This window comes from Rhinatrema bivittatum, chromosome 5 (assembly GCF_901001135.1).
Source record: "Rhinatrema bivittatum chromosome 5, aRhiBiv1.1, whole genome shotgun sequence".
NCBI lineage: Eukaryota > Metazoa > Chordata > Amphibia > Gymnophiona > Rhinatrematidae > Rhinatrema > Rhinatrema bivittatum.
In genome coordinates, this window is record NC_042619.1 from 14,166,357 (window position 1) to 14,179,573 (window position 13,217).

Below are 13,217 nucleotides of genomic sequence, written 5' to 3' on the forward strand. Positions count from 1 at the left end.
TCAAGGAGATCAAGAAAATGCACCCTGGATTCTCCTGCCAACTCCAATTCAAAGAAAACTTGGGAAGGAAAGATCCTCAAGGGAAGAAAACTATGGTAATTCCTGTGTAGTACTGAGAGGGTTAAATTATAACTGAAAAAGCAGAGTTGCTTACCTGTAATAGGTGTTCTCCAAGGTGAGCAAGATGTTAGCCCTTGCATAAAGGTGACATCATCCGATGAAGCCAGGCACAGAAAACTTGTCAAATTTTCTAGAACTTTGACTGAGCATCACTGAGCATGCCCTCGGCATTCATTATGCCACAGGTCCACACGAGGTCCCTTCAGTTTAATAATTTACCTAGAATTCATGAAGTAGAGACCCAACTCCTTGGGGAGGTGGGTAAGTCTCATGAAGTCTTGTGAGGATTGACATACTGCTGTCCTCAGAGAACACCTGTTACAGGTAAGCAACTCTGCCTTCTTCCAGGAAAAGGAGGATGGCAGTCCTCTCAGATGGGTGAATCCCTAACTACAGGTGGCCCCAAACATAAAAGGGGACAACAAAAAGCCATACCAACCACAACTATATTTTTGTTGGCAACAGGCCTTTTCTCTTTGTATATACCCTTAAAGGGGAGGCAGCCTGGAACAAAAAGGCCCTACATGGGAACAGAGGTGGGCTCTATACCTCAAACAAGTTTCGGAGGGTAAACTGGCCAAACCTGCACTCGCATCAGTCATTCCTGATCAAACAGTAGTGCAATGTGAATGAGTCGAGAGAAACTATGTTGCTTCCTTGCAGATCTCTTCCGTGGGGACTGATTGCAAGTGAGCCACGGACACTACCATGGCCCGGACAGAATAAGCCTTGACGTGTCCCACCAGAGTCAAGCCCGCACGGGCATAAAAGGAAGAGATGCAATCTGCTAGTCAACTGGAGAGTGTCTGGCTGTGGTGATCCCCAGCTTGTTCTGATCAAAACAAAACAAACAAACAAAAAAAACCAAACCTAAATGAACTTTCTATGGGCTTCTGTCCAAGCCTCTCTCAGTCTAAACTGCGTAGGGCTTGTTAATCCACAACCGGACGGCCTCATGACATAGGAGGTATGAGCCCATACCTCCCTGCTTGTTGATCTAATATAATTGCCGCTCAATTGTCCATCTGTACCAGGACAACTCTGTTGAACAGCTAATCTCTGAAAGCTCATAGAGTATACCAAATTGCCTGGAGTTCCAGGAAGTTTATCAGGTACTGACATTCTCAGGCAGTGCAAAGCTCATCTATATGAGCCCCCCTCAACCCAGGTTGGATGCATCTGTGGAAAGGAATACCTTGAACCACATTGGAATTTTCACTGAGTGGCTGATGGACCTGGATGCGGTATCGAAGGTCCTGAGTGGCCTGTAGCTACTAAACCTCAAGGTTCATCTCATGTACACATGTGTCATAGCATTAATATGGCACACAGCTGCGGCCCTGCAGCCCAACAACCTCAACATATGCCAAGCTGATGTCTGCTGACTCTCTTGGACCTTCTACCTCTTCACCATTAGGGTGTTGGCCCATTGCTATGGGAGGAAGGCTTTGGCCAGATTCGTGTCTAGCAGAGCTCCAATAAATTCCAATTGAGGTGACAGGCTGAGGTTAGATTTAGGGTAGTTGATAAGCACATCTTGGTCAGGGCTTTGCCCTAGTAACACCATCACCCAGATAGTCATGTGCATGGACTCCTTTGACTCCTAACCAAGAAGTGCTCTTGATCAACCAATCATCCAGATAGGGAAACACATGCACCCACCAGTCTGCATACATGTGTTACCATCACAGGGCAGATGCGAGCCCAAATGGCAGAGCATTTATTTATTTTATTTAGAACTTTTTTATACCGACATTCATGTGCAAAAGAACATATCAGATCGGTTTACATTGAAACAAAACAAGCATAAACGAATGCATTACATAGAACAGGGATAAATGAACTGGGAAACAAATGGGTACAAATAAGTGCAGGGCTCTTCTGTATGGCAAGGAACTCGGAAGGTAATGACTCATAACTGAGGAAACTAACATGGGAGCAAAGTTAACTGTAAGAGGAATTACGTCAAGAGAGAGAGCAAAACAAGAAGCAGGGTGAAAAAGGACCAAAACGCAGAGAGGGGGGATGGGGAGGGGCGGAGAACATAATCCAAAGTGAATAGAGTTAAGAGAATTTAAAAAAAAATACATTAAAATAAAAGAATTAGGATCAGAATTCAAAATTAGGGATAAATTAGAGTTGGACAATTAACATGTTTTCGATGCTATGAATGGATCAGGAGAACGAGACAAAAGTTGAGAGCTGAGAGCTAGTCCGGATGTTGACGAGCCTCGAGGGAAGGGTAGGTCCTTAGTGAGTTAAGGAAAGGCTTGACCGAAAAGCCAAGTTTTGAGTCTTTTTTTGAAGGTTGTGGTGCATCTTTCTTGCCGGAGATCAGGCGGGAAAGCATTCCATTGCAGAGGACCAGCTGTGAACAGTGCTCGTTTACTGAGAGAGGATTTGGCAGGTGGGGTGTAGAGCGTGTTTCTGTAAGCAGCTCTAATCGGTCTGGAGGGTTCATAGGGACGAAGAGGGATATTAAGGTCCAGAGGCGTGAGATTGTGCAAGGCTTTATGAATAGCCATTAAGACTTTGTATTGGATTCTATATTTGATCGGGAGCCAATGTAGGTTCCGTAGGATGGGTGTTATGTGCTCTCTTTTGTTGGTTTTAGTCAAGATCCTGGCCGTGGCATTCTGCAGCATCTGCAAGGGTTTGATGGAGTTTGCTGGGAGTCTGAGAAGAAGCGAGTTGCAGTAGTCAATTTTTGAAAAAATGATTGATTGCAGAACTGTACGGAAGTCTTGGAAATGTAGGAGGGGTCTCAGCCGTTTAAGGACTTGTAATTTGAAGAAGCAATCCTTTGTAGTGTTATTGACGAATGACTTTAGGTTCAGTTGCTTATCCATGATGACGCCGAGGTTTCTCGCCTGGGAGGAGAGAGTTGGTTGAGCGATGACGTGGTTGTTGGCTGATGGGTAGTTGCCGTCCTGGGAGATGAGGAGGAGTTCCGTCTTGTTGGTGTTAAGGATTAAGTTGAGGCTAATGAGTAGATGGTTGATAGATTGAAGGCAGGTGTTCCAGGAGTTGATTGTTTTGTGGAGAGAGTCCATAATCGGGATGAGAATTTGCACGTCGTCAGCATATATGTAGTGGTACTGGAGGTACTGGTTTCCCACAATGAATCAAGAGATACTTCCTGTGACCTAGGAATATCTCTAATTGAGTGTAGGAGTCCTTTAATTTGAGAGAGCATAGTCAATCTCCTTTTGAAGAAAGGGGACCAAGGTGCTCAGGGAAATCATCTTAAACTTTTCTCTTTTGATGAACTTGTTCAAGGCCCTTAGATATAGGATGGGACACAGTCCCCCTGTTTTCTTTGGAATCAGGAAGTACTTGAAGTAGAATTCCTGCCCTTTCTGCCCTGGTAGAATGGGCTTGACCACTCTGGTCATTTAAAGGGAGAGCTCCATGAGTAGCACTTCTTGATGCGCTTAGTGGCCCCAAGACAGGCTCAAAGAGTTATTCGGTGGGCATCAATAGGTTTAAATTTGTACCCTTTCCAGACAATGCCAAGGACCCACTCATTTGAGGTTATATTGGACCACCAATTCATGTAGCGCTGCAGCCTGCCCCCAACCAGGAGGTTCACCAACACAGGTAACTGGGATCTCGGCTATCCCTCTTTGATGCCAGTCAAAACCCCATCCTGGGTGTTGGCTGGGACGCCATCTGGGACTTATGTACTCTCTGATTGCAAAGAGCCTGTTGAGCATGAAACAAAGGGGGCAGAGGATAGTGCCTCCTCAGGTGGTAGAAATGCTTTCTCTGGTCCAATCTCAGATATCTTCTAGAAGAGGAGGGTGGGTCCAGATTAGGAGTGGAGAGCTGCTGGAGTATTGCACAGTGATTACATATTTCGGCCACTGCATCCTTCACATTGTCTCTGAAGAGGTTTTCTCCAATGCATGGCATGCCAGAAAACCTTTCCTTTACCTCTGGACAAAGATCAGAGGCACATAGCCAGGTGTTTATATGTGCCCCATCCCAACTGTAGAGACTCTTGATGCCACCTCAAAATCATCATAGGATGACCAGACCTCATGTTTTCCATATTCCAGACCTTTGGTCACCAGTGACTGGAGGGAATCTTGCTGCTTCTGTGGAAGCTGTTGGCTACTTCTTGCATCTGCTTCAAAATATCCTGCATATACTGGATCATGAAGAGCTGGTAGGCCACTAAGTAGGCAATAAGATGCACCCTGAAAAACCTTCCTCCCAAGAAAATACATGGCTCAAGGATCCTTTCCCAGGGGCACCGAGGAGTGGGGCCTAGAGTGCATGACGTTCTTTAGAGTAGATTCAACCACCACAGACTAGTGTAGTAGCTGGCACTTGTCGAATCTGGAAGCATTTTGGACGAGATAAAAGAGTGTCCACCTTCTTGTTTACGGGAGCCACTGAGAGGGGGTTCTCCCACATCCTCAATAGCAACTACTGAAGAAGCTTGAGAATTGGAACTGCCACAATTTCCTTAAGAGTCTCCACGCAATGGAGAATATCCAGCATCTTGTGCCTGGAGTCTTCTCCATCCGCAACATAAAGGGGCTGGGTTCCACCATCAACTGCACAAACCCTGCGAAGGAGATGTCCTCAGGCAGGGCCTTTCTTCTGTCTGGGGGAAGCAAGGGATTGTAGAGACCACCAACCGATGCTCCATTAGCTGATCCATCTTTGGAGACCTAATACCCCCAGGAATACAAGGATGCCGATCTACTGTGAATGACAGGGAGGGAATCCCTGGGCGCTCTGTCCACAGCCAGAGGTTCAATGAAGGGTGTGGTTGATTCGAGGGGTCCGGATTCCAAGGACCCCGTTTCCTTAGTGGGTGGGGGGGGTTTCTTTCCTGATGAGACTGGGATAACCATTGGGTTGGCCATTGCTGCATCTAATGTCTCTCTGGGCCTCGGTGAGGCAACGGGTGCTGGTATCAGTAAAGCACAGACAAGCGTGTATAGAGAATCAAGCAGTGGTTCAAGAACCAATGGTCCGCATTTAGTGCCACCAATGCCCCAACACCAAGGCCCTGCAGAGTCTTTTCCACAGCCAGCTGCATAATTCTCTCCAATTCATCCTCAAAGATCTCCGATGCCAAAACCAACTGGGAGGCAGGAGGAGTGACCATGTCCTCTTTGGAACCAAAAGAAGGATCTGTGGCTGACACCAGGACCAGTGGATACCATAGAGAACACCTGGGAGTCTTTAAGGATGAGCTATCCTCACAACAGGGTCACTTCAGGGGGTTTTCGGCATGTACTGGACCATCCCTGTGCTTGGCACCGTACATCAAAGAGGACCAATGTCTATTCTTCTTCAGCTTTCCTTGATGCTCAGCATGGCTCTTCCCTGATGCTTCTGACGAAGAGCATAAACTAGAGGCTTTTTTCGACTGGGAGTTGCTGGGTGATAGCCTATCTCCATATTCCTTGCCGGCCATTGCCATCGATACCAAGGGAACTGATGGCCCCCTGCCTCCCCCCCCATGATGAGTCCATTTCCATTGGTATGGCTTCATGGTCCTTCCAGTGCCAGAACAGATGTTCAATCAAACACAAGTTGGACTGGTATTCTTTAGGAGTCATTTCTGAGCAACTGCAACAACCCCAGACATCATGTAATGCCCCAAGCAGAGAACAAATCTATTATGGGGATCCACAATAGACATAGTCCTTCTGCATCAGGGGCACTGCTGGAACTCCAACATGGCATCACAAAACAAAAGGAATGCAAAATAGGAACAGACTGTGAAAGGAAAGAAATGCTTGAAAAATCCACCTAGGGAGACTGTATCAGGAAGACCATGGGACCCAATGTTGAACGTGAAGAGAGATGGTAAAAAAGACAGAGGAAACTGCGAAAATAGAAAATCCCACTGAAGTGAAACTAACCACGACCACACAGCTCAGTGGAAAAAGATGTGTGATATAATGCATGTCATGGGCATGCTCAGTGAAGCTCAATCAATGTTCTAGAAACTTTGACATAAGTTTTCCATGCTGGGATCCATCGAATGAAGTCACCCATGCGTGAGGACTGCCATCCTGCTTGTCATCAGAAAATAATTAATATTTGGAGATGGAACTGCCAGAGCAAAACTTTCAGTAAAAGTCTACCAAGTAAAAATAATGAATCTTGCCAACAAAGTATTGACAAAGGTCAATATGACGTTTATAGCTGAGCCCCTGAAATCTGTTTTAAACTTTGTATGTATGTATATTCTAATAACAAGGTTGCTATTGCTGCCGGTTTATTAATTTGTAGCAAAAGTATATAAAAACTGATCAGTGAGAGAAAGAACATGGTTGCTGTCATCTTGGTTTATGGCAAGCTTGGTTAATAGCCAAGCAGTAAGCCAAAAAGAAGACTCAAGAGACCATGCAAGATAGAGGCGTAGAAAAATGGCAGAAGAATCCCATGGTGAGAGAACAACTTGGTAGAAATGAGACACACTTGTATCACTTGATGCAATGAGAGAGCAGATAACTTCCCATGTTATTGTTCCCCCTCTCGTTAATGCCTTGTTATCATGTTTTTACTGTTCAATGTAAAGCGCCATGCCGTGCGTTTGTTTTTGCATTACAATGTGAACCGATATGATATCCTGGATGAATGTCGGTATATAAAAATTTTAAATAAATAAATAAATAAATAAATATTCTATCGCAATGTCAGCTGCATTGGAATTTGGTCAGTCAGTATATTGGGACTAAAGTACTGTATATCCTTTTGAATAAATCAGAAAAATCAGAAGTATTTCTGTATATAAAGGGAACCAAGGGGCTGTCAAATGCAGATAAACTTTCTTAGCCTTAAGAACTATTTTTATAAAATGTTTAGGCAAAACTGAATCTGAGGAGCTAAAGAAAAAAAAAAAAGAAGTGTATCAAAACCATAAAGAGAGAGGGGAAATACCCCATACAGCAACACAACTTCCTCTAGTTTCGGAGAGGGCTCTGAAGACAGATCAAGGGAATAATCCCATTCATGGCAAGTTTTCAGAATACCAGGATTCCTTGAACTCTGAGTCTTCTATATAATGAAGAGCTAAGATGTGGAAGCTGACAGAGCTGATGGACCTGATTTTAGGTTAGATTTTTCTGGGATCGAGGACAAGGGGGATTCCATGGAAATCTGAGAGCTACTAGATTAGCTAATACCAATGCTGGCAGTAGCACACTTGAAGCTACATAAGCCGGTGGGTCATTCAACACACCACTGGGATCAAGAGACTCAATATATGAACCTCAGAGGTGAGATGGCATCATGTGAATATCAGTGAAATTCTCCACTTCAACTCTACATCAAACAATGTGGATGACAGCAACAGCTAAGCCTCATAGTAGACTATTCATCCTGTATGACTCAAAGTCAACTCAAAGGCTTCACACTGGTCCTGGGAAAACTACCATGGAGTGCTCTTATTTTGTGAGTTAACTTCCAGAGAAATTTGCTTCAGAAAGTGTGAAACCTCCAACCCATCTGGGTTTCTCAGAGTCAGACATCTAGCAACTGCCTCTATTCAAGATTTGACACTTGCTGTCTTCTGCTTGAAGGGTGCCAAAAACGTATGCTTATCAGACTTGAGCAGGGCTCAACTCTCAAGCCTATCCTCAAAACGAGGTGAAGAGGCCTAACCACACAACTGAAGCTGGCTCCCTGGGCAGTTTCTTGGATCTGAACTGGTGAGGGAGGCATGAAAAGGGTCCTTCTTAGACTAAAGCATTCTGTGTGAAATTTGAGAGCAGATACCAGGTGGGACAAAATTTGAAGTCGTCATTCTGCTTCTCTGCCATCAGAAGAAAAATCAACTCTGCACCAACAAAAGTGGAAGTAGTTGTTTTTCTCTGGAGAAAGACATCCGAATAAAGCTGGGTCTGCTCATCTCCCTGATCCCACTGAAAAAAGGTGGGGAGGGGAAAATCGATCAGAAAAAACAATGAAAACACACAATAAAATGTCAGAAAGCTGACTACAGAACTAAGATGGGTAAAATAACACTATTTTAGCAGAAGAACTAGAACACAATTGAAAGCTGCTGTGGCAGCTGCAAAGTCTGTAGAAGTACATCTGACTGTGCTGGCAAGGAAAACAAAACTGAAAACAGTTACTGGGCCGCGAAAGCACAGGAAGTCTCATAGATGTTCAAAGAATCTGTCTTTATTAGAAAGCTCTGAAAAATACATGTAGTCACATGACCAAATTGTATGATAGGTGAATTGCTTGCCTTCAGGGAATCTTATTTTTTAACTGAATTATTATAACTCCTACTTCGGTAGTACTGCTGCTTCAAGGTTTCTGTTAAAAATTAATCTAATATTTTGAAGTCAGAAGATAAAATATTCTAAAAAAGAACTGCTGTAATGGCGCCATTATTGCACTGTATGGAATTCATTGCCAGAGGATGTGGTTACAGCAGTTAGTGTAGCTGGGTTTAAAAAAGGTTTGGATAAGTTCCTAGAGGAAAAATCCATAAACTGCTATTAATTAATAAGCAATAGTAGCTTGAGATTTATTTAATGTCTGGGTACTTGCCAGGTACTTGTGACTTGGATTGGCCACTGTTGGAAACAGGATACTGGTCTTGATTGACCCTTGGTCTAACCCACTATGGCATAATTTATGTTCTTATGACTGTACCTGCTCCTACAGTGGCGATGGCGCTCTCTTGACCAACGATATATTCTTTTAGTCGCTGCTCCAAGGGGAATCTACGACGTTCCTCCAATGCCCTGCTCCTCTCCTCTTCCAGAAACTGAGAAAATGAAATGGGTTCAATCAGCAAACAGAACGCCTACCTCCCAAATCTTTTACAGAAACATAAAACAGAATATGGCTGCAAAGCTAATCTGCCACTGTCCCTGCTTGTTGCAATACTGCACACTTTACCTGATCTCCAGAGTTAACTTCACTTCACCACACTTCCAAAATGTCACAGAGTCTCTGCATTCAGTAGTAATTTCAAGATGTAGATTATTCCACTCTTATGCACCTGGTTCTGAAAATCAGCACTCTTAGTGGTTTATTCTTAAGACTCAAACTTCAGGCCAGTCCAGGAGCAGTACTGCACACACCAGCATCACCCTTATTAACATAATGAACGTCTTTTATAGTTATGCCTAAAATCATCATGTAGCACAGTCAGAGATAAAAAGAAACAAAACCCAGACCTCAGATATTAAAAAATTCAAGATTTGAGCTGGATCAGACACCACTGAGTATTTTTCTTAAACAACCCTGGTTGTTTGGTTTCTTTTATTTATTTTTAAGTTTTTCTATACCAGCATTCACAATAGATATCGCATCATGTCGGTTTACAATTAACAAGTGGATAGGTAACAAAAAAGGTAAAAACTAATATTTATCTTAATAATAATAATAATAATAATAATAATAATAAAACATTAAACAAGAGAAGGCTAAGGTATGCAGTTACAATAAAACAAGGGAGTAATACAACTTGGAGCATAGAAAAGAAGCAGGGGATTATGAGTAAATGAAATATGAGTAAATGAAATATGAGTAAATGAAAGGGGGAAATCCAATCTTACTCCTCAGAGGTCTAAGAGACTTGCTTGTCACTCAGACTGATGCACTGGGACCTACATCCGACTCTTGGCAGGGTTGGTTTCAGCACCTTCTACCTCATGCATAGTGTAATGAAAATTAGCGGCCAGATTTTTAATGGCCCACACGCGTAAAACACGGGTTACGCCCGCGGCCGGGCCCCTTTTAAAATGCGCGTGGCACAGGCAAGGCCCGGCCGCGAGCGTAACCCCTGTTACGCGCACAAGAGCCAGGCCTCGGAAGAGGGGCAAGTCTGGGGGGGGGGGGGGGGGGCGGGGCTAGAGGCGCCCGGTACAGCGGCCATTTGCTACTGTGCCGGCGCGTACAACTTACTACAGCTCCTTTGCAGGAGCAAAAAGAAGGTAACAAAATTGGGGGCCCTAGGATAGGGATAGGGAGCGGGTAGGATAGGGGAAGGGGAAAGGAGGTTAGGGTAGGGAAGTTCCCTCCCAGTCTGCTCCTTAATTGGAATGACTGGGAGGGAACTAGGGAAGCTGGACGAAGCTTCGCACGCAATTATGTGCTATGTCTACCTCCTTGCGCACGCATGTTATAAAATCGCGCGTCCATGTGTGCGTGCCGGGTAGAATGCGCACATGGACGAGCGTGCGTTCCTTTTTTAAAATCTACCCCTATGGTGTTTACTGAGAATTGAGACTAGTTTGAAGACAATAGGCCAACCTCCCAGTGAACTCACATTTACTGCTTTGTACTGTGAAATGCTAAAAAATGCTTGATCTGGAAACTATAGCTTAATCCCAGCAGTTCCAAGATGGGCAAGAGAGCAATTAAGTGGTACAAATTGTGAGAGGGGGAGAAGAATTTACGGGATGACTCACAAATGTGCTTTGAACTGATAAGAATACCAAGAGGGAGGGGCATTGCTTTTATCCCAAGCAATTGCCAGTGTTTAAGATATACAAAGTGAGGAGCTCACTTCCCAGACATGATAGAACAGACTGGTCCCTTGGACATGTAAATCTCTCAATCTCTCTCTCATATAAAGCAAGGTGGCTAGATCTGCCTTGTATAACTTAATATGATTAGATGTTTAAGATCGTGTCTCTCATCAAGATTTTAGATTGGTGGTCCAAGCAGAGGTACTCTCAAGGTTGGATTATTGTAATGCCTTGCATGTGAAGTTACAAATAGTACAGGTGGTGCAAAATGCCACTGCTAACATCATGATTTTTTCTAGCATTACTTCTGTATTGACACATTTACATTGGTTTTCTGTTCAGCAGAGCGCCTCTTTTAAAGTATTAATTATCATCAATAAAACTGTATTCTGAAAATCCTACTTGCTTAAAAAAGTATTTACAACCTTATGCTCCTACTCAAATTTTACGAACAGGAGATCAAAATATGCTTGTTCCTTCGTTGCACAATTATACATTACAAGAAATGTGTTCTAGAGCTTTTTCTTACATGGGATCTATTTTGTGGAACAGCTTGCCAAGAAAACTGAAAGCAGTACATAGTCATTTAAGGCTCAAAAATAAGTTAAAAGCTTTCCTTTAGCAGCAGGCATATGATTATGATTTAATTTTAATAGAAGTTACTGTATTGCGATTTTATGTTATAGAATGTTTTTATATTATGTGCTCTGCACTGAACAATTATTGTATTGGAAGCCACAGAATATATGAAATTTGTAAATAAAGATCTTCTAGCCTTTTCTAGTTCTAGGTAGTAAACAATCTGTTCTTGGCACTATCAATGACATTATCCCACATCTGGATGTTTATATCCTGCTTGTCCACGGAGAAGGGTTAGTGGTGATAGGGTACTGACTGGAAAGGCCAAGCAGACTTAGGAAGCCAGATGTTTGGGCAACACCCATGCTAGAACTGGCAGCTATTTAGACTATTACAACCCTTGTAAGTTAAGACATGGTAAAGGAGGGATGCGGGTGGTAAAATAAATATGGGATCTTGCATACTCATCTACCCAAGTACAAAGGAGAAAGATGACAAATATGATCTTAGATAAAGCAAAATTGCCTACCTGTAACAGTTTTTTTTCTGAGACCAGGAGGTTGCAAGTCCTGAGAGCCTGCTGCAGGACGATTATACACAAGCTTCAAGAAGCTTTCGGCATGCTTGATTGAGAATATGCAATACGACTCATGTCACCACGTCATGCAGGGTCCTTCGGTTCTTAACATAGCTATTTATATGAAAGCACTGTCATTTAGTGAAGCGTTTAACTGATTTCTGATGTTTTAACAGATATGCATTGTCTTTTCTGTCTGTGATTTTATTGCTATATGTTAAGGTGTGATCCACTTAGCTTGATTATTTTAATTTTAGGAGGACTAAAAATATTTTAAATAAAATAAATAAATACATGCCTAACTGGAAGGGGAGGTGGGCAGGTAAGCAATTTTGCTTTCTTGGAGGACGAGAAAGATGTAAAGCTCTCACATATAGGGAATCTTAGCTCCAGGATGCCCTTAATGAATAAAGGAGAAAAACAGCCAGAAAACATCGCAAACTGGCAGAAGTATTTTTGGTGGCAACAGACCAACATTTTTTATTTTAAATAGGGGTCAACCAGGGAATAATAATAGCTATGAGGGGGATGGAGTTAGATTCTACCAAGCCTTAAATTAACCCTGCAAGACAGACTGGCCAAATCTACCATCGCATCCGAAGTCTCCATCTAAGCAACGCGATGTGACTGTATGGCGAGAACGCCACATCCCAGCTTTGCAATTCTTTTCTATGGAGGCCAGTCTCAGATGGGCCACTGTCACAGCTCCAACACTGAGCCGTGAAATGCTTTTACACTCTGGCAAAGTAGCAAATGACAGCAAATAAAGACCAAATGGCCTATCCAGTCTTCCCAATCAATTGCTTTGGGTAGTAACTGCCGCTCCATGCAGTTTACCCACTGAGCTTACCCCTTTGGGCTGAGTTCCGTCTCTTCTGTTTTGCTCTCAGGTTTGCATTGCTCTCTGGATTGTTTGGCTGCTCCCTCCCTGCTACTGATTCTTAGCTCCGCCCCCAAACGCCAGGAAGGGTCTTTCTAGTTAAGCCCCATGGCGACGCATCAGTCGCGTGACTAAGGAGCATGTTTCTTCGTGTGCTCCTTCATGCGCAAATGAGTTTTGCAGAGATATTCTTAATTTGTTTTATTAATTGGGTCTGGCTTTGGGAACTTGATTTTATTTTACTAAGTTGTTCACTATTTCTTTGCATTACTGTAATTTTGTTTCTTTTTTTCTTTATCATTGTGGAGATTATTGGTGGTTTTTTTTTTTTTTTTTAAGGAAGGCCTTTCTTTCATGGAAAGCTCCATTCCAGTGGTTGTAAGGAATGGATGCTATAGTAACTTTTCCTGGTATAAGGCACATAGACTATCCCCCTAACCATTCAAACTACAGACCTTCAACATTACTCATTCAAAATAGCCACTTACACACACACATCATTTAAAACAACTGTACCCCATTGTTTCTGTTTACAAAAGCTTCTTCAGGGGAGCTTGATTAATAATTCCCAGGCGATATCTCACAAAGTCTCTCCCAC

At 43.1% G+C, this 13,217-nt stretch overlaps 1 protein-coding gene across 1 annotated transcript in view; it reads right to left on the reverse strand.

Annotated features, from left to right (window-relative positions):
• The window catches only part of CLPB (ClpB homolog, mitochondrial AAA ATPase chaperonin), a 346,145-nt gene that overhangs the window by 115,693 nt on the left and 217,235 nt on the right, over window positions 1-13,217 (reverse strand). The window contains 1 exon segment of the mRNA XM_029602044.1: window positions 8,758-8,872. Coding sequence (XP_029457904.1) covers window positions 8,758-8,872 — 115 coding nt within the window.